Source organism: Cygnus olor, chromosome 4 (genome assembly GCF_009769625.2).
Source record: "Cygnus olor isolate bCygOlo1 chromosome 4, bCygOlo1.pri.v2, whole genome shotgun sequence".
Lineage (NCBI taxonomy): Eukaryota > Metazoa > Chordata > Aves > Anseriformes > Anatidae > Cygnus > Cygnus olor.
In genome coordinates, this window is record NC_049172.1 from 590,104 (window position 1) to 611,645 (window position 21,542).

The 21,542-nt window shown below is 47.0% G+C and overlaps 1 protein-coding gene across 2 annotated transcripts; it reads right to left on the bottom strand.

Annotated features, from left to right (window-relative positions):
- Window positions 1-661: 661 nt before the first annotated feature.
- On the bottom strand, window positions 662-21,220 carry GPAT3 (glycerol-3-phosphate acyltransferase 3). Of its 2 annotated transcripts, none has more exons than XM_040555114.1 (12): window positions 20,993-21,220; window positions 12,480-12,552; window positions 7,146-7,416; window positions 6,592-6,666; window positions 5,997-6,086; window positions 5,700-5,793; window positions 5,197-5,312; window positions 3,924-3,979; window positions 3,394-3,479; window positions 3,008-3,136; window positions 2,367-2,446; window positions 662-1,765 (listed from the first exon to the last, which is right to left on the bottom strand). In XM_040555114.1, the coding sequence occupies exons 1-12, from the start codon at window positions 21,134-21,136 to the stop codon at window positions 1,639-1,641; spliced, it is 1,341 nt and encodes a 446-aa protein (XP_040411048.1). In that variant the 5' UTR covers window positions 21,137-21,220; the 3' UTR covers window positions 662-1,638. The 2 variants fall into 2 exon arrangements, with proteins under 2 accessions (XP_040411048.1, XP_040411050.1); XM_040555116.1 differs by lacking the exon at window positions 20,993-21,220 and adding an exon at window positions 20,306-20,323.
- Between the last annotated feature and the right edge of the window lie 322 nt (window positions 21,221-21,542).

Genomic DNA, 21,542 nt, shown 5'->3' on the forward strand with positions numbered 1-21,542 from the left:
CCCATGTCTTCTTCTAAGGTCACATATCTCAAAACAGGTTTCACAACCAGATGTCCAAGACCAAGTGAAAAATGCAGTGTGCTTATGTAATACTCAACGAATATACATTTGTGTGTAAATGCATAGAAATAACAGAAAGAGGAAAGAAAGAACAGAAGCAAGAAATAAACCAAATCAGGAACCGTTATTTGTAAGACTGTGTGCTAATAGTTTTAAACAAGATTCTCAGGTCTAGTACAGTAAATTTTTCTACTCAGTGTTAAATTCGAAGTCTGTTTGCTATGGCAAAGTAAGACTTACAAAATCACTCATGGTTTGTTACAAAATTAGAAGCTAGTTATTCTTTTCCAGTTAATTACAGCTGAATTGGTTGCATCTCCATGACATGAGTTCAGGTTCTAATTTCAAGTTCAGTCTGCGTGACAACTCACTCCTACTCTAGACAGGAGAAACACTAAGCCATTTCTGTTCCTTTGAGTCTGGGGGGGGGAGAAGGAGAAAGTAAGGTTAGAAAACAGGTAGGATCTCAGCTACAACTTCATATGGTGCTTTGTGTCACACTGACAGAATTCTGCATGACCTTAAGTTTGTTACCAGGAAGTACAACTGTTTTGTTTAAACACACATACGTAACAGCATAAATGCCACACAAGACCCATTAGAAATATAGAATTTATTTACTCTTTACATTAAGACAGCAAGATACTGCAACCTTGAACATGCCACTTCATGTATCATAGATGACTTACAGATCCCTATGCTTACAGTTGTAGCTATTGCTAGCCCAAAACACCACAGAAATCTATTTTGGCAGGGGCTCTTTAGACTTTAAAGCCTTTAGCAGCAATTTCTGCTGAAGGGTAGTCTTAAAAAAAACAATACATCTGTCAAATCCTACATTATCCAGCTGCTTACTCTATCTTACCTTTCCAGTTTGTGGTCTAAAGAAAATGACTTGATCAGTAGCAGCAGGCAGTGAGATTGATGACTTGCCCCTTTTCTTCCCTCTGGTAGCAGTTCTCAGTAAAGGCAATTCCATGTTTTAAGGCCACCAAATTCCTCATGATCTTTGAACTGTGCTTTTGGCAGGGCAGCTCCTTTCCTATCCTTTGAGTTCTGTAGTCCTTGCTTCCCTTTCCCCTTGCCCATCCAGGTGCAAGCTTACAGGAACAGTCCATGATACTGTTCTGACACCATCTTAAAACATTTAATAGGTCTACTTCTAAGAAGTTTAAGCAACAGAAAAAGAAAATTGTTTAAAGCTTTGAAGTACCATGAACAACAAGTATTTGCATAACCAGTGTCCTGACAGCATCTGTTCAGTGTACTTCCCTTCATCCTTAAAAGCTCAGGACAACTTGGGTGCTTTTTTTCTTCCCTTTTGTCCCTTAACTCCTTCACGTGTTCCATTTGAGAATACTCGGAGCCGCAGCACCTCAATGCATGAAGATGCAGATGAGCAGAGAAGTGAATAGTGAAGAGGGAGAGATACAGGGATACTGCTCTTGGAAGGCTCTGCCATACAGTGAATATGCACACAAGGGATTTTGTTGCTCTGGTTTCTGTGTTAAATTAGAAAAAGAAAATGTTACTCCTGCTAAGGCTGGTTGTGCGATATTTGTTTCAAAGAGCCACCATTCAGTCTGACTCTGTTCCTGTAGGCAGACTTCCTATTGATCCATTTCTCACTAGCATCTTGCTGTAGTTTTTCTGCTGTTCTTCCTTGAAACTATCTTTGACTTTAGCTCGTTTCAGGCCTCCATCCCTACAACAAAGCAAGAGAAAAGTAAACCTTGTTTGTCAGCAGAATGGTCAAACTACGTAACATATCAGCCATTTTAGTCAACTCGAGTTTTAACATACAAGATGATTTGGACAATTTTCTTAACTTCTAAACCTGGACTTAAGTTGTTGGGGGGGGGCTGGTTCTTTTTTTTTTTTTTTAGCAGCACAAACGCCTTAAGTCTTAATGCACATGCAGTCCAAATCCAATATACCTACTGAAACAGCCTGATCTGGTGTTGCCAACAGGCTGCACCTAGAATAAAAATCTTGGCCTTTCTGGGTCACTATTTCCCCTCAACTGCAGATGCAGTTCATCTTGTGCTAAACTGTAGTTGTCTCATCTTAACAATTTCCTAGCACCAGCTGGGCCTCATAACTGTATCGATTGGCCCCTTCTCCATCCCTTCTTTTTATACACACTTTAAAGTACTCCCTTACATTCATTTTCCCATGTAGAACAAAGTTAGGCAAATGGTATTTAACACAAACCTAAGAAGCAGCATGCCTCAAGATGTTAAGAGCCCAGAGAAGTCTGTAAGTTCAAGCAGCCCATACAGTTCAACAAGGATGGCATCACTCACCAGGGAAGTTCAGCCAGTCCTCCTTGGTGAGCAATGGCTGACCTCACTCGGTTGGCAAACTGAACAGCATCTTCTCCTTCCTTCAAGTGTTTTAAATTCAACATAATTAAAACAGAAATAAATACAAACTTCCATCATACTTCTCATCTGCTGCTCCCAATTAATTCCATTGCCAAATGATCCCTCCCCTCCTCATGCCAATGTAACCTGAGGCTCCTGTGTGATAAACATTGATCTCGTTTTTCAGCAGAACATTTGAGTTCAAGTACGTTTTGCTCCAAAGGGGTGCATTAATGGAGCACAGAACAGTTTTTAAGCTACAGATGTATCCTTAACTCCAGCTGGTATTAGCAACCATGTACAGCAGCATATTTACTGTTATTCTTTTCATCCTTATTACAATGCTGACAGTACCAGGCTGCACTCCACACCCTTTCCAGGGAAGACCCTCCCAGTACTACAATACATCAGGAAAAATTAAGTCTAATCATACATCAAAAAAGCACTCATAGAAGTCCCATATAAAGATGAATTGGAGACATGAGGGTTGCCAGGGGTTTGGAGAGGAGGGCCAAGACCCTGTGACACTTGCAGAAAGTGAGAAGCTTAAATGGTCATCAGTCAACCAGATGCTCAATTACCTTTCTAACCATGGGTGGCATGTACCACACATTGCAAACAATGGCCCAGCTGGTCATGATCCGCAGCAGATAGCTGACAATGTTGTATTTGCTGCTGTTCCAGAACGCATCTCCAAACTGAGGATCGTACTGTAAGGAATCAAAAGAAGATGAAATCCCTTCCTCCACAGACCACCACAGCCTGTCTTGAATCTCAGTGGATGTTTTCAGTCACAGGTCAGGACTGTTTCAGTGACATACATACCAGGATTCAACCAAGGCAGGTGGCCCATCACAAGAGCTACTGTGCTTTCATTAGCAGCCCCACTATGATAACTTCCCACCACCCTGACAAAAACAGACCCTCAAGTCATTCTCAAGTTCTGCAACCAGCTTCTTCCTCATACCTTGATTGCAACAGGGTAGATTGTCCCTCCTATTTCAAAGCTCCCTTTCTTGAACATCATCACAGATGTATTATTTATACAGGTGCCTGTCCAGAAGATAAAATCAAGTTAATATTTCACACAGCCTGCCACATTTCAGTAGTAACCCTACAGCAACATACAGGCCTTATACTGAGGAGCAAATGCAGACCCTTTATGTTAAGTTAAGCATCTCTCCCCTGCTTACTTGGATTCTTTGTCTTGTGACCAACTCCCTGAATGGAACCACAAGTATGAAAGAAAGCACAAGGCTGACGTTAGATATATCATGAATAAGTTCATCTTGTCCTGTGAATTGTGTCCACTCAATTCACCTGGCAGAACAACCACCAGCCAGGGACACAGTATTGTCTTAGTGTAATCTTTAAGAAAAGATGAAAAATACAAAAGCTAACACAGAGTAAGGATTCATCTGGGCACCACAAGTAATGAAAGCAAGAACAGAGACAAGTAAACACTGAATGAAGGGAAGGAGCAGTTAAGTTTCTTACCTTCTGGAAAAATTAAGATTGGAAGCTTGCTCTTATTTGCCACATGTTCCCTGAGCCTGTGGAAGCAACAACAAAGCTAAAAAAATAGCTACTTCCAATCTTCTTCCCCCCCGCCATGTGCATTAGAGTTACCAAACTCCTTCTGTAAGAAACCAAAACTGTTTAACAGACATTAATATGTACCTTCCACTCTGCCACAAATCTTAAGTGTTGTGCAAGGATTCTCTTATGCCCCCTCCTACAAATTACTTCTATTAGTTTTAGACTGAAGCAAGCAACTGTCTCCTCTCCTACCTGTTTTATAAATTGTTGTCTGGAAAGGCAACCTACATACGCCATTAAGTCACTAACTGATCGACTCAACTTGCAGTAAGTTGCCTACATCAGGAAAAAACCTGTGCAGTGCTCAGTCCAGGCTCTGCTTACTTAATAGGAGACTTCCTATTGCCAAAAGGATACTTCAAAATACTACAGCTCACATTACTTGAATAACCCTTTCTGAACTTAGCAAATCTGTCCTGATGTGCAGAGGGGAAAAAGGCGGTAAAATAATCATCCTGTAAAAGTTAACCTAAAACTTCTTTAAAACATTCACTGGTACCCCTCAGGGTGATATTCTATAGTAAGCTGCCTCTCTTGTTACCAGGTCTTTTTTGGCTAGTTAAATTCCATCCCCCTCTCACCCCAACAAGCTAAGCTCTTCATCTGTAATGGCTCCCTTCTTGAATCAAGTCCAGACAATATCTTTCTAAGCAGACTTCGTTCAAACGTGAAGTCCTAAAATTTGTGATGATCTCATAGACTTTCCAAGCCCACACAAGCAAGCACATTCGGGTCATTCTGAATGGATGAGTTCACCGTACACCACCCCTCTAACCCACTACAAGAATAGCCTGCATCATCCCAGCCTACAATAAAAATTGTAGTTAACTGCTGTCCCTGTGACTGGGGCTTGTAATCTGCAGTCACGATTTCGAATAAAGCAACTGCACACTGTCCCTGCCAAAACGCTCTTACAAATCAGCCTTTTGTCATCTGAGGATCCTGACTTTGTGCAAATCCCGTTTCCTGCTAAAGCCTCACTGCGCCCTCGTGCTTCTGTCTTTCCACAATCATGACTTCTAATACAGGCCTTTCCAAAGTTTCACTTCCCAAACCCAGGGTCCTCAGCTGTTCGATGACAGTTCAGGGATTACCGCAGTGGGGCATCTTGTGCACTAGCACATACCAAAGCTGCACGAACAATCCAATTTCCCACTAACCCACACCTCACCTTTTTGTCACTAGATGGCGGTCTTTAATTTCTGAGCGCTCAAACCAGACATGAGGACAGGCCTTCACAGTTGCTCTCTGAATGACTCCCATTAGTCCACCATGAACCTGGCCAACCTACAAGCCCAGGAGACACACTGGCATACAAGACACCCAAAACAGTTTCACAGCATCCCTGATAGAAAAAAAAAGTCATACTGGAAACCACAAATCAGGATTGAGCAGTGTCTACAAAAACCATTACAATGCATTTACTTGAACGGATCTAGAAGTATGTGCGAACACCTATCTCAATGATTTCCAACAGATTAAGAGCCTGACATTGATATTTTCAGGGCAACTTCACCAGCACATAACCCATAGTCAGACTCAAACAATTTTGTACTTTTCCCCAGTGCTCGAGGTAACCTGCCCACTAATTGATAGAGCTAAATGTTCAACTCCACAACCAATATTCCACAGTTTTGATATTCTCCCTCTCCCCCGTCATCAATCCCCTCATACCATTGCATAGCATCCATCATTGGTCAAAATGATCGCATCTATGGGTGATGTGTGGTTGGCAACACAAATGCCTCCTTTCTGAGGTTTGTTTTCCCTGCAATTACAAAATTTGTTGTTAGACTGCCAGTAGTTCCATGAGCACCACATGAAGCACACAGCTCCGTAAAGCAATCAGGTCAGTCAGCATCTAGTATTGACAAGGCCTGTGGGTCAGCAGTGAGCTGCCCCCTTCCTAATGGGATACTCCCACCAAGGGGCACACATGCTGTTTTGTTACCGTAACATAAGCTCGCTCACCTGTTATGGTAATGGATAGTCCCAGACAGAGCTCTGACAAGGATCCGGGAGCACGTGAGGTGGACCACTTCGCTCAGATAGTTTTTCACACTGAAAGAGAAGACACAGGCATCTGGGGAGTGCTGGAAAGCAGCTAGACATACATGCAATGTTCTCCAGCCTACTCAACTCAGGGCTAGAATACTTCCCTGGTACTCAAGCAGAGGGCTAGTCCCAGCTCTACCACTCACTTGCTATGGCAGCTAGGCCAAGAGGCATGGCATGTGCTTCGTCTTGTTTACCTAGGCAAGGCAGTCATCTCCTCAAGAGGCTTTTTTTTTTTTATCTCAGCACAGTATCTCATTTGTATTTTTATATTTTAATATGCCCTGTGTTTATGACAGGAAGAGGGGCTGACCAAAGCACCAGCCGCAGCCCCAAACTTGTCAAGAAGCCACCCCCACCAAGGTAGTGTATTTGTAGGTCGAGTGGACTATCAGTAGGTAGTCCAGGGCACATGAAACCATTCTCGTCTCAATCCTGACTACTTTGCACTGACACAAGGCTACATAAGCAGCCATTTGACCCTCACACACACACCGAACACAGCACTCACCTGCTGTTTGGCAGCTGACCTACCAGCGTTGTCCCCACAATCATTGAGGTAATCCCAATAGCAGCAAGAGTAAAGCTGCAGAAAGAGACATGAAAGCAAAGTAGTTTTGTTTATTTTAACGTCACCTCCCCTTCAAAATGGGAAGGGATTACCAAAGGTGAGTTGCCCTGCAGATCCTTTACACAGTCAGTTCTCTAACTCACTACTAATTCCCTGACACACTGCTCAAAATGATGGCCTCACTAAGGCAGCAGTATCAGAAGCCCTGATGCATGTAGTTTCAGAACTCACTGAGCTTTAGAGATCACAGCACTACATTCACATTGCCAATATACTTGACTTGGGAGAAGCAGTCACAGAAGACATGATCACTAGCCATCATCTACTCTCCTGTGTCAAACAGGAGACAAATGTTCTGAATGCCTTCTTATCCACTCATACGAGAGTTTAAGCAACTTGTTCTCTGTAATTTTTGCCTTTGGCTAAAAAACCTGGGGAGGCACAGATGGAGGTATTCCTTGAGTAGCAGAACCCCGCAGCACCCGCGAGCTTACCGTAGCGGCAGCAGGAAGCAGTACCGCACCATAACTCCAATGACCCACACAACAGTGAGCCTCAGGCTGATGTAGTGGAAGTTGACATTAGTCCTTGTGAGGAGGTTCCAGGAGACCAGCTCTTCAGAGGAAAACCTTTGGGTGACTTCATCTTCCACAATGGCCTCAAAGCCTTTTCTACAGAAATAGAATATGTCGGAGAACTGGAACTCCATTCGATGTAGACCTGCAATTTCTTTCTCCATAGGCGTTTCATCTCTTTCTATGATACCTTGGGAAGGAAAGGGTAGACATATGAAGAAGCAGTTCTATTAATTCATCATCCTCCAGAACATTTGCAGCTCTGCTTTGCTTCAGGATAAAAATTTACAGCCAGAAGTACTCTTATGACAGCATGCTCAGATGGGTAGCTGAACACACACCACATACCCTTCAGTAACCCAGTTCTAGCTCCCCTTCCTATATCAACACCCCAAACAAACAACATATACGAAGTTTTGGTGTGAAATGGAGGTGAAACAAGAAGACATCTCCCACCACTTGACCCCTCCAGCTTGGCAATTTCATCCAAGACAATCCTACCCTTCCAGAGGTGATCAAATGCGTACTTGCCCTCTCCACTAACTGCTCCTGGTGTTCCATGTATTTAAGGGTGTTCCATCTCCTCCGTGGCGGCTTCCCCACTTCCTAGCCCTGATTCAAGTTTGGATATCCTGGCTTCCCACAGCGATGGTCTATTAAGACATGCTCTACTGCTACCTGTCAAAGCCTGGCCCAAACAGCTTCCATAGCATCTGCACAAGGACCAGCCATGAAGAAATGCACCCGCCTTCCTTCAGAGCACTAGTCTTTTTATAAGCACAGAAAACGCACTATTTTTATTTTAGTGTAAATCGAACAATGAAAACCCTCCAGAAAACACCACGTCTGAGAAAGTTGGAGGGTCCTCAATGTAATGTGGTCTGCCATTAATGGTTGCATTTCTTTTCAACTCTGCCCACAGGATGTCTGGCAGTAGGAAAGTAACCTGGAGAGGTCAGAATCACAGTACAAGTATCAAGTATTTCCTCTCACTAGCACTTTTTTGTTTATCTTGTTGTCAAATAAGCACCTATTGATCACTTGAGCTTTTGAAAGCAAGGGCAAGTCACATAAGCTAAAAGATCAAGTGGCTGCCTTCTGGTAAGCAAGTCTGGCTCCTGAAACCGATGACTTCAGAAATCCAGAATAGCATTTAACCAGACCAACCATCCCCAGAGATGCTCAACTAGGGTTACTGAGGTCCAAGTTTAAGGTGCCACTCTACCAAATGCCAACTAATTGCATAATCACTGTGCCTCAATAACAAGATCAATGGGTAGGGAGGAAGCACCCAACTGTTTTGAACTACAAGGACCTTTCCCACAAGTACATACCCTGCAGCACTGAATTCCCCACAAAATCCCAAGAAATCCTTGCCAGCAGCAAAACTCCGTGAATATATTACATGCAATATTTAGATTACAACTGACATTGGTAATCTTTCTGGCATACATGCGTGAACACAAGGAACTCCAAGATATACCACTCAAATCACTGAGGAAAATACTAAATAACACCCAAGGAAGACACCACACTGCAACAAGCTTTTAGTACCTGCAGCTCTAAATTCTACAGCCCAACTTGCTATTGCACCAGACCACTGCACAGCACACATTCCTATCAGTACCCTGTATGAGTAAATAAATACAGCACACCCAAACACACACATGTACTTCAGGATCCCCATTAAACAAACACGAAGCACAAACATTCAGCAGCAGGGATTACCCCTGGGTAGCATTTACAACCCAGATCAGAGCTCTACTTAGAGGCTCCTTCCTTTCCTCCTTCAGCCATTCCCTTAAACCCATGTGCTGCAGGACACCCAAGTCCGCAGCAGGACAGCCCAGCCTCTTTCTCCCCCCAGCTGCTGGGGTGGGAGCTAAGCCACAGCCCAGAAGCTGGCACCAGTGTCACTGCCCTTCCCCAGTCCCAGCAGAGCTGGGAAAGCTTCCTCCTTACCCGCCCCCAGCTTGGCAGCAGCCAAGCAGCTGTTTCCCCTGGCTCACACAGCAGTGGGCAGTGCCACCCTGCTAGTGCTGGCTGTCACCCCACGGCACCAGCCTGCACTGCTGTCGTCACGCCACACCCCCAGGCACCTGCTGCCTTGGGGACAAGGTACTCAAGCAGGGTGCCAGCAGCACCTGAAGGTATTATGACCAGAACCAAGCAAAGCACATGCTGCTCAAGTGATATCCTCAGACTTCTTGTAATCACGAGTAACACTTGGTGGCCTTTAATCCCTTGGCCACAGGCAGTTGGCCAGAGACATATAGCTCGAAAGCAGCATTATGCCCAAGTACAGCAAGCAACTCCCTCCACCAACAAGGAAAACAACAGCTACTGCTTGACTCAGTATTACAGCACAAGCCACAAGCCTTCCAGCTCTCAGACACCACTTAACTCACTATGCAAGCCTCAAACTTGACACTACATACATACAATCACATAATCTGCATGTCTCTCTTAGTCAGTGTTGCTTGTAGAAGTGACCTGAACAGCAGTTCAGCATTTCTAAACCCACCAGCTTCAAAAGGACTGCCTAATACCCAGGCAGCACCTACGCAGACAGCTGAGTAATCAATCCTCAGCTGCTGAGATAAAGAACCAGCCTCCAGACACCTGCTGGGCCCACAGCTACCCCTGGGACCACTGCTTCAGCCCACTGCCCTCTGAACAGAGGTCACACAAGGTGACAGCACCAGCCACATCCTCATGCAGCACAAGGGCCAGCCAGCATCTTGCCTGGGGCTACTCCTCACACCACCAACACAGGTCTGCTCCTTTCAACAACACATGTCATATACACTGGGTTTTGGTACTGGAGGCAAAGGTGGCATCTGCTCGGCCACCTTCTCCCTTGGCTTTCCTGTCAAGGGTCCACATGAGACTGAATTTGAGCTTTTTGAGGAAGAACATGGTTCTCCTGCCAGGCAAACTGGACCTTCCATGCGCAATGCTCCCTTCTTTCCTGACCCACCTCCTAGAGAGCACAGGATGGTCAGGAGGAATGCAACAGGTACTGCACATGCCCCTCATGCCAGCCAGCACTCGACATGCATGTGGGTACGCACACACAGCCCCCTGCCTTGACCCTGCTTTTTAATCAGCTGCTCAACAACCTCTTACCACCAGAACCTTCTCCTCCTTCGGTAAACATTGCATAACACCATCAGGCCTCTGCCTGCCTGTGCCCTGACACCTCAGCAGATACCACGTCAGCCATAACAGACCTTTGGCTGTCCTGGTCCCACGGCAGCTTCATACACATACAGGAACTTGGCATCCTGATCAGAAGTGGATCAGCTTCAAGAGCTCCCAAAAGCACAGCCTGGCACAGGACACTACACATCTCCTTGCCTCCCCACACCTCAAGTCAGGAGGAGTCCAGCTCTAGCTTACCGTATTAAGAGCCACGTACAGTGGGAAAAGTTCTCATTTGTTCTTCCAACAAAAGGACTTTATGAACTGTGCTTCAGGCCATGGCTGTGTTTATGTAACCTCATACAACAGAACCTGAGCACCAAGTCAACCTGCTGTCATCTCTATGCATTACCCCAGGGCATTTCTGCCATCACTAAGGCTCCAGCCAAACACATGCACCCAGGTTAATCCAGATTCTCAGCCACCACATACATAGTACACCCCTCAGCCAAACATGCAGTGGGAACAGGTACTCAGCATGGCTACTTGGTGGTTTCAGAGGAGGGCGGCTCACAGAAGTGTGCACTTTCCAGGTCTTCTACCCCTAGAGTTGTACTTTCTCTGGAGAAAAAGCAACCTATGTGCCTCGATGACCAAAGGTACAGGAAGGACAGAGCTCTGACTGTGCAGTTACAGCAGCACAGTCACATTCCCTGCCCTCTCAGTGACCCACAACGTGATGGGACACCATCACCCTTACATGAAGGAAGGTTTGCTCACTGCTTCACTCAACCTGTAGAGCACAGTAATGGGGCACCTGACAGAGTAAGGGGGAACACTACACCCCTGTCACACCACAGAAAACTTTTCAAGACACTTGTGACTGATACAGACAACTCTTCACCACCCCCCAAAAAGCAGAAATTAGGTTACAAGTCCCATTTTGACCTGTGTTCAGAACTGCTGTGCAGTAACCTCCAGCTCATGATTACAGCTGTAACTGACAGCTAGGTCTGCTACCCACCCTGCATGCAGACAGCACAATACCCATGTGTTCCGGCATTGGTAAGGCTGCTCCTTTGGAGATGAAACGCACACAACCACTTCAGTCCCCATTACTGTACCACGTTGACATCAGCTAATTGGTAGAATCAGAAGACAATTCCCTTGTCTGCTAATGGGCTCCTGCTCGCAGCTTTGCTGCCAAATGAAGTGAGACAGAAAGTGCTGACACTGAAGTGATCAAAAACCAGCAAATCAGCAGCAGTACAGAGGCAATCAAGTACTAGGATGAAACCAAGTGCTGGTCCAGAGCAGCCTGGGCAAACACCAGCTGCTCTCACCACACATGCAGCCCCCATGTCCTCTCACAGCCAACTCTGATCTAGTACAACCCCCCTGACACATGCACTATGCAGGGTATCACATAGTAAGAAAAGCTATTGCTTCATATTTCTTCCTTTAACCTGATTTTGCAATTCTTCAGCTGTCTTTCTACCAACAAGGAGACCAAGAAGTTAATCTGGCAAGCAGTGAATTAACTTGAGGAGGCAGCATGTAAGTAGGAGCAGACTAATTAGGGAAAAAGAGTGTAACATCCAGTAGTCCTACAACAGAGAAGGCACTCTGAGCTTGTCAAACACTGTCCACTAGAAGGCAGATCTCCTCAGAGACTATTAAATGTATTCTGATGCTCTTAAGAGTTGGCCAGCAGCCTTGCAAGTACTGTACTAAACACGGGTTTCAAGACAAAAGCAAACTCGTATTGCAACTGTTATTTCTCTCAATTGAGGACAGTCTCCACCTGAAACTCAGCTTTAGTCAACTTGATGTTATTTTGTACCCCTCATTTCCTCATCCCCTGTTTTTTCAACCATTCACCAGAAGCCAGCAGGAGAAGCATTTCACTCTGCAGTACAGCTGTGGCGCCAGTATATTGCCTAATAATGTGACAGAAGTATTGCTAAATAATTAAATATCAAAGTTCATAAACATCCTACCACCCTTCTCCATGTTTCTCACACACATCCACCTTTCCATTTGAAATGGCTTATCCTGCCTACTTTGGCAGGTTAGTCTGAACAGTATAACCAGATGCTGAGCTCTTACCATTAGCAGCAGGAGTCTTCAGCACCTCTGGCTGGGGCTTCTTGACACCTTTTTCTATCCGTATAGTGGCCCACTGTTGAAGAGAAAGAATGCATTAGTACCCCAGATGTAGTATTCACTTAAACACTTCTACTGTAGCAACACTTTAAGATCAGTTGTGATTTTCTTTCTGTCTCTTCACCAGGTAATAAGGCACCTGTCTTCCTAAGATGCACACACAGAAACATATACCTCTCCTCTGAAGAAACAGTGCTGAACATATTTAATTACCAAAGCACATGCAGGTCAAGCCAGTGCTTCCTGACTCTGCTTGCCAGTCTTCAGAAGGCCAATGAGGAGATCAACATACTTTGCAGTGTCATTTGAGGAACCACATGCCCCACAGCCCCTACCTGCCTCACTACTTGCACACCAGCCCGAGAGCACAGCATGAGTTCAAAGCCCACAGACGTGCTGCAATCGATCTTGTACCATCACTATTTTACCATACTCACGTAAAAAAGTCCAAGTCGGCCACATCCAGTGAGGCCTAAACACAGCTAACCCAGCTATTGGGGGTCACAGCTAGCCTGGTTTACTTGTGTTTCACCCAAGACTCTTCACCTGCTCATTTCCTGGCATTTCAGGGCTCCAAGCAGCACAGATTCAGGCCCAACCACACTCACACGGAGCCACTTCCCTGCCCTTAGACAGGGCTGCCAGCTCACCAGGGTTAACCTGCTGTTCTGTAGCGTGCAGACTGTCAGAAGCAGACAAAGAGTGGAATGAAGCCATCCTGCACAGCTTGCAAAGCTCCCCACAATCTGTGCTTGCCCACAAACCTGTGTGGTGGAGGCATCCAGCACCACAAAACACCCTCTGGTTTCCAGCCCTGGCAGGACTGTAGCCAGCTCAACCTGTTCGCAGGCAACAAGGCTTCCTCCACCTTCAGCTGAGTCAGCTCCACGCAACACTGTGCAGCAGCCCCCTGCCACCTGTATCAGGCAGGATTTTTATGGGGCTGATGGCGGCAAAAGCCCTTCGCTGCCCTGAAGCCTTGCCCCTCACTCTGGGGCAGCCCTTCTGCCCTGGATCCACTCTTTCCCCACATGGCTGCACTGCCAAAGGATGCAAAGCCCACAGACAGCTGTCTTAAACAGTTGCCAGTGAAGACAATGCATTTTCATTCCTCCATTTAAATTTTATACCATTTCTAGAAAAGCTGTGACAGCAGCTGTTCCAGGGACTGACCCAGCAGAAGCAGCTTACATGAATCATTCTGTCCAGACCTCAATGGCTCACCCTCCACTCCCCCAGCAGTGAAGCCATGCTTTTTAGCAGCACCAACAGGCCTCGCTGACCTGCACACAAAGGACTCAGCAATGTGGAACTGAAATGACTCTCAGGACACACAGCTCCCCAAAATTGAGACTTTCTGTCCATCATCCCTGTGCTGGACCATGCAGTTTGCTCCTCTTCCCTCCAACAGAGCTGTGGGGCATTTGGGGATCCATGCGCATCCTGAAGGCCTAGCATCCTGACTGAAGGCATGGCCCCCCACACGTAACCTTTGAGAGCAGCAGACTGCCAGTCCTGCTTCCCATATCCAGCCTTGCTGAATCACCACCTGCCCTGCCAACACCATCACTTCTTTTCCCAGCTCTTCTGTGGCTGAAGCAGCAGCTGTTCCAGGAACTACAACTTCTAGGAGCAGCCCTGCACCTTCCTGTTACACATCATCCTTGGCTGTGCTGCGTCATTAACTCTTGGCAAACACCAAAAGGAAACACTGCTAAAGCAATGAGCTACACACACCACCTCTATTTCTACATTTTTTCCACTACAAAGAAGTAGGGGCACAGGCTGAACTGCAAGTACAGTGATCTAATCATCCTCTGACCTAGCTTGAACCACTGAGTTAAGATGTAATTAAAGTCTCCGTAAACAGGCAAGTCACTTATTACACACAACAGCAAAAACATACTGGACTACTGCCAGAGCCACAAATACTACCAGAGAAATGACTTCTCTTCTCCCAGGTCCTCTCAAAGCAGACATTAAAGCCTACTGCTGCCACCTTTTGCTTTGCACAGCCTGCGACAGGAGCATCTCTGGAGCTCAGAAACAACACCCAACTTTCCCTCGGGATTATTCTCCCCACAGAAATCCTGCTGTGACAAGCTCAGTTCAGGATACAGCATCCAAAAGCCTGAGCTCAAGCAGAAGGCAGTAACACTGTGAGGACACAGGCTATTGAGACATACCAATGTAATGCTCGAAAGTTTGCAATATCCTCTCACACAGCCATATCCTTTGGCACTTTGCTTAGCAAAGCAGGCGGTAGACTTTTCCCAATTGCATAGAAATTGCAGGACCACATAACCAGCCACATTCCTGCTGCTCAAATGCCTTCACCCACCTCCTCAGAAGAGGAGCGCTGCCCAGGCCGCATGCCTTGCCATCCACAGGTTGCCGTAGCCCCGGCACACCGCAGTACCCTGCAACACCAACCTTGGCAGAGCACAGGCAAGGCCACAGAAGGCAGCTCCCTTTGCCCTCCAGCCAAGCCTTGCTAGCAGCTAGGAGCACAGCTCCAGCCTGATGCCTTGCACAAAGGTCACACGCAGCACTCCCAGACAGCCGGCTCGTGCTCCACTCCAGGTGAGGGCACTTGACTTGTGTGGCCAGGCCTCCCAGCACACCCGGGCAGGCTCTGTAAAGCCAGCAAGTGACAGGAGATCACCTCCCTCTCCTGCTCCCTTCTCACCCAGCAGACCTGGGGCATTTGTCAGGGCACAGGTCCACCAGCTGCTACTGCAAACCACTGTCAAATCCCCTCTCAACTTGCTCCCTCCATCTGTCAGGCTTTCATAAGACCACACACATTCAAGCAACAAGACGTATTTTTTTTAATCTCAAGTTTACTTAATCTAATCATTCTGCTTACTCACAGGCACTTGAAATAAAAGTACTGTCCATCAAAGCCAAATTTTAACTGATCAAATTAGAAGCTTGTTTACATCCAACTTGGAAAACACAAGACACCGCATGCAGCAATGCAAGTAATTTCTCTTCCTTCCTGCTAGCTGGCAATTTGCACTATCACTGCCTTTTCAGCCGGTTCCTGTCCCAAAGCAGCTACACACCACAAAGAGCTATCACCATGTAGACTGATTGATGTCTCAGAGGGGAGGATATCACCTTGGCGTCCTGGAGATCAAAAAGCACCCTGCAACTAGGTGATGCAGTACTCAAGAATGGTCCTGAAAGAGGCCTCAGAGGCAAAAAACATATTTGCAAAAGATGTCAGAAAACATCTCGTCTGCAAGCAGTAGCTGTGTACCAAGTCAAACTTGCTGTGACTTCATAAAAGCAAAGGTACAGGATGATTTGTTGTAGTCAGTCACACCTCAGCTAGGAACGCAGCATGGACTTCCCATTTAAATGTTACAAGCTCTTACAGATGGAACTTGTCTTCACCCTGTTTATTAGCTTTAAATATCACATTCAGTTTAGGAGCCATCTTTGATGGCTACTGAAAAGAGGAGAGCTTACTGAATTACTGAAGCTGACTGAAATCTGAAGTTACACAGCATTGAATTGCTAGTGTTCCCTTGTTAAGGATGCTGGCAGGTCACGCTAAGAGCAGATGTGGATAAGCTAGTTTAGGTCAGCATCCTCCTTGGAGGCTCTCCACACCTCAACAGAAACAGATTTCAGAGCACCTCCCACACAAGGGGAGGCAGCAAAGCCTGGATGCCACTTAGTGTGTTTTGTGTGAGGAGAATAATGCCAAAAGGAGCAACGACTTCAGAGTGAGGGTAGAGGGCCCTCTGGGGTACCCATGCCATTTTTTCCTCATCCTGGGGGACATCTTAGTCACAGGCTCCAAACAGGATGAAGAGCCCAGCTTGACAGGACAGTATCAAGGGCATTTGCAACATAAATGCCAAGTAGCTTCTTTTACACCTCCATGCACTAATACATCTTTAGGACAAGATACAAGTAGAGCTGCTGCTGTTCATGAACAGCATTTGCTTATCAGCAGTATCAGAACTGCCAGTGCTCACGCACTGGGAAATCAGGAGTGGCATCAGGTCAAGGTTGTTGACCAGGAAGATGCTGCAGTAATTAGCAACATAAATCCAGTGGAGGGCAACCCCAGCTCCACTGACCCCACCTGTGTGCCAGCAGCCTTCATTACTAAGTCTGCTGTGCACACTGGTAGGGGCCTGCACAGGACTGGGGCCTATGTTAACACTGTTGAGGAACTAAGATTACGCAGCAGGTGTGCTGAAGTACTGCCCCAAAACCCAATGCTGACCCTGCCAACAAGGGTCATAGTCCCCATCAGACTCCTCCTCAGGAGCTTTTATTAACCTCTGACCCAGTAGCCTTCAGCCTTGTTCTTGCAGCTCCCAGCTCTCCTCTGCCCCACAGCCCATGAAGGATGCCAGCTACACAGATATAAGGACCTGTAATGACGCTGTCCGACGACATTAGTCAAAGCTTGCTTAAGAAGCCAATGAGTTCAACAGGAAGCAGCAGGAAAGCCACAGTGATTCATGTTTACAGGCTGCGAATTCTCCCTTTTCCTTCCCCACCCTTATACCGCATGCCATAGCTCCCAACCCTAATGGTGGTTCAGGGGAAAGCTGCTGCCGTCTTGAGTGCTGGGGAAAGAGCACAGCACAGCCCACAGAGCCAGAGCCTACTGTTTCACCAATGGCACCCAAAGATCCTTTTTGTCCCCAGGTTTCTTCTTTCCAAGTTTAGCTCCCTTTATGTTGCCAAGTTCATCTGTAACACCAGCACTCGGGCTTCCACCTCACACCTACCAATTTTTTTTTTTTTTTTTTTTTTTTACACCCTTGCCTAGTCAAAGTGCATTCCCTGCAGGGCAGCATAAAAAAAAAAACTATTAGAAACTTCTTCTGTTACAAGGGGCCACTATTAATCCCAGACAGATCAGTTACATGATGCTAACACACCTACGACTCCAAGCATCTGCTGTGCATTACTGCACTCAAAGCAAAAACAAGCCAAGAAATGTTTTTTCTGCTAACAAAAAGCCCCAGAATTGGAAAGCCTCGATGGAAGGGAGTGTGTGATTGACACCAAAAAGGAACAATGAACAAAATTAACAACTGGAAGCTACCTGAGGGTGTTTTAAAAACTAACAGGTTGAGTCATCACACACACTGATGATCACAGGAGGCAGTCTCCATGGTTCAAGAGTAAGAAATACTTCTGTTGCAAGTGATTCTGTAAGCATCAACACAGCAGGGCACCAGTAGTCTGAAGAACTCCTCACAGGAGCCAACAGCTGCTGGAGAGGCTTCTGTAGCAGTAATCCAACATTTAAAAAACAAACACATGCTAACATGGTGCCAGATATTTCCATACTGAAAAGGAAGCCATAGGCAGAATAAAGCAAGCCATTTTCTCTGTGTGGCAAAGCAATTCAGAAGCAATATATATGTGATGGGGGAACCAGGTTTTCTAATAGTAAGTGGGCTAACAGCAATCCTCTGCCATTAGTATAGTCAAGTCATGCTCTTCCACTTCTTTTTTGCCTTCTCATATAGTAAAGCAAGTACATGTATTTACCCACTCCATATAGAGCTTGTCATCCCCAGTACAATACTGTGTGTTTAAACACAACCAAACAATGCAGTCAAACATAACCACTTCCTCAATGCTGCTGTCTGTACATGCTGCATTTTGCTTAGAATAACGTTCCTTGCCAAGGCAGCTCAGCACAGAGAAAATACTGTGCACCAACTGATCTCCCTTGTCAGTAATTTCAGATGACCAGAATACAAGAACATGTTCTTTAAAGGAGCTCTTCCCCTCCCTTTTCTGGGGCCACACTAGCAGCACTGGAAGTGAGCATAACACCTCCTCAAAGAAGCATACGCAGATTTATTTGTATTGGCAGGCAGGCAAAAACTCCAGTGCGAGTCCAGTATCATCCTCATCTGACTCCATACCACAGCCTCAAAGACAACAGCACAACAGAGGCACATATTCGTCTGCCATGACAGTGGGCCAGCAGACACCACACACTTCAGAGCAAACCCAGTCACCTAGCCCCTGGACTATTCTGCCCAAGATTGCGAAGCTGGACCCTCATAACAGATCACCTCTACAGAAAGCACACGTTACCTGACAACATAAAATTGCATAGAAATTCAACTGCACAGTCACTGTATCCTCCCGTTGTGCCAACAGGGAGCTATAAACAGGCAAAAAACAGAGATTAAATCCATATTCACCTAGAGTCCACGAACTGCCACCACTTGGCCAACAGTTCATACACTCGGTCCATCAAAGCAGCAACGAAGGCTGCAGCAGTGCAATACTACTCTGCAATACGCTGCAGGCCCAAGATCACACCGCTCTGCAAAGATAGGAGCCTTTCTGGGAGATCCAAGGCTGGAAACCAAAAAGGAAGAAGCCTCAGGAAGCCGCTGAGGTGGCCACAGAGTTGGGAAAGGTCTCACCTGCCTGAGACTGCTGCATCCTGTGACTCAACACTGCTCCAAAACAGTCTACTGTTACCCAGTAGAAAGCCTGCAGATTTAACTCAACAGCCCAGAAGTTTTAGACAGCACAGTTGCACAAGGCTAGCAACTATGTATTTACCACTTTCCATTGTTAATATTATTTTTGGCAGGAAAAAGTCAGTTACAACAACATCTGTCTTCAGGGCCTCTGGCAGGCACTGCTTCAAACCAATTCTACATCAAGCTGCTGAGGCAGGCATATTCATGAGCCAAGAAGTGGACACCTCCTCAACGAGGCACGTTCTGTGCAGTCTTCTCCCTAAGCAGGTGTCCTGAGGGAACGAACTATCCACTCCTCGAGTCCACCTCATTTTGTCTACATGACACTGATCTTATCCACTCAAGAAGTGAAGTAGGTACATCTCTGCAGACTCTTCACCTCAGAACCCTTCTCAATTTGTCATTTTATTTAAATATATAATTCATATTGACATATATACAAATAAGACAGAAACCTGTTATATGTAAATACATTAATACAGCAGTGTAATACATTTTAAAAGTATTAAAGATTAAATAATTAATCAATTTGTAATACATATTATATTTATTATAAATTGCATCTATTTATGAAGGAACAGATCACAGAACTGCACCTGTTCCTCCAGAAGTCAGATCTAACCACATCTCCCAAAATATATGATTATTTCCTCCCTTATGCATCTCAACAGCTCATACTCTCAGACCAGCAGGCCACCACCATCAGCATGCTGTCAGCTGCTTCTCTATACTTCTGCCCAAGACATTTCAAGTCACTTTTTGCTGCTGCATTTGACAACACTATAAATAGCGATAATGAGATAAGAATTAAGCACATAAGCGGCAGTTTGTCACAGGTAAAAGCAAGTTGCTCAAACAAGGCTATCTCACTAGGCCATCTGCAGGCTCCTTCAGGTAGACCAACCTTCACCTCATCAGCTTCTGCTACCCATTTTTAATCCTAGCAGCAACTGGTTTTTGTAGCCTCAAGTTATTCTCACACCATTCACACTACATAAGAAAAGATCTGCCCCACACCCTCAGAAAACACCTCAAATATGCCCATTCTCACCAGAAGCCTTAAAACATATCTACTTGAGATGCACTAAAGAGACACCATTTTGATTAGGCCGTTGGCACTTTTTTTTGTATAATTTTAAAGAGAAGTATCCGTTCACTTTTTCATTATTACTTTAAAGAGAAGTACCAAAGATCTTTAAGGCACTGAAGCAATTTTTAAGCTGAGACCTCGGAGAACAAGACCAAATGTGACAAAGCCTACTTACCATGACAACGTACTGATGTACACCACACCACCACAGACCCCACAGGAGATGATTTCACCTTCCCTCCTCACCGGGGAGGTGCAGCCCCCCTCCTGGCCATGAGGACGAGGCCCCACCAGCCGCTATTTCCTCACGCTCACCCGACCAGCCCCGCTTCCACGCGGCGAGGTGCCGTCACCACGCGACAAAATGGCGCCGGGCGCTCTTCGCACCCCGGCGGGCCGGGTGGCCGGCCCGGGCTCCGCTCAGTGGGCACCCCTGGCTCCGAGGCCGGCACAGGTGGCGGCATGTTGCTTGGCTGCCTTTCCAGCGAGAGCACCGAGCTCCACAGCGGAACTATGTGCACCTTCACTCCTTACAGAGCACAAGAAGGGGCAACGAGAGCACAACTCGGGGGCCATCACAGCCCGCGCCACCGCCGAGGAGGCCCTTCCCGCCTGGCCGCACCACAGCTGTGGGGGGAAGAGGAGGACCAGGACAAAGTTGGAGGAGGAAGGGTGACAGCTCAGTCCTCCCCTCACCGGGCGGCACATGGGGGGTCTATCCGCCCTGGAAGAAGGCGACGCCCGCCCGGAAGCCCCCGGCACCCCCTCGCAGCGCGTCCATGAAGGGACGAGGGCGCCCGGCCGGCAGGGAGAAATGGAAGCACTGAAGCAGGGATGAAGGGCGAGCGGGCAGCCTCCCCCCCGCCACCGCCTACCTCCAGCGTCTTCACCAGCACCCACATATAGGCCTCAGAGATGCCCAGCGAGACGCCCAACGCCGAGGGCAGCACGATGAGGGCGAACACCAACGCGAGCCACGCCGCGCTGAGCCGCGCCGCCAGCCAGCCCAGCTCCTCCATGACGGGCAGCGCCGCCTCCCGCACCGCCTCCGCTCAGAGAGCGGCTGCTGCCCTCCGCCGCCCTAAAGCCTCACGGCCGACCCCGGACCGCCCCCGGGGCCGCCCCGCTCCGCCCGGCCTCCGCCGGCGGGGTGCTGCTGGGCGCCGCTGGGGATGGAGCTGGTGCTGCCCGGCGGGCTGCGAGGGCCTGGGGCGGGCAGCGCTGTGAGGGACTGCGGAAAGCGGCGCCCACAGGCGGTTCTGGTAGGCGTTAGGTAGAAAAAGGGCTCCTCGGTTTCATATTCCAGAGGTCAGAAAGGTATCTGGGAGCCAAGCAGCCCGGGAAAAAACGGAGGTAGAGCCTGAGGCCTAGCCCTGGCCCACAGAACTACCTCCAGGAGGGACACACAGACTATGAGGTGGTCCA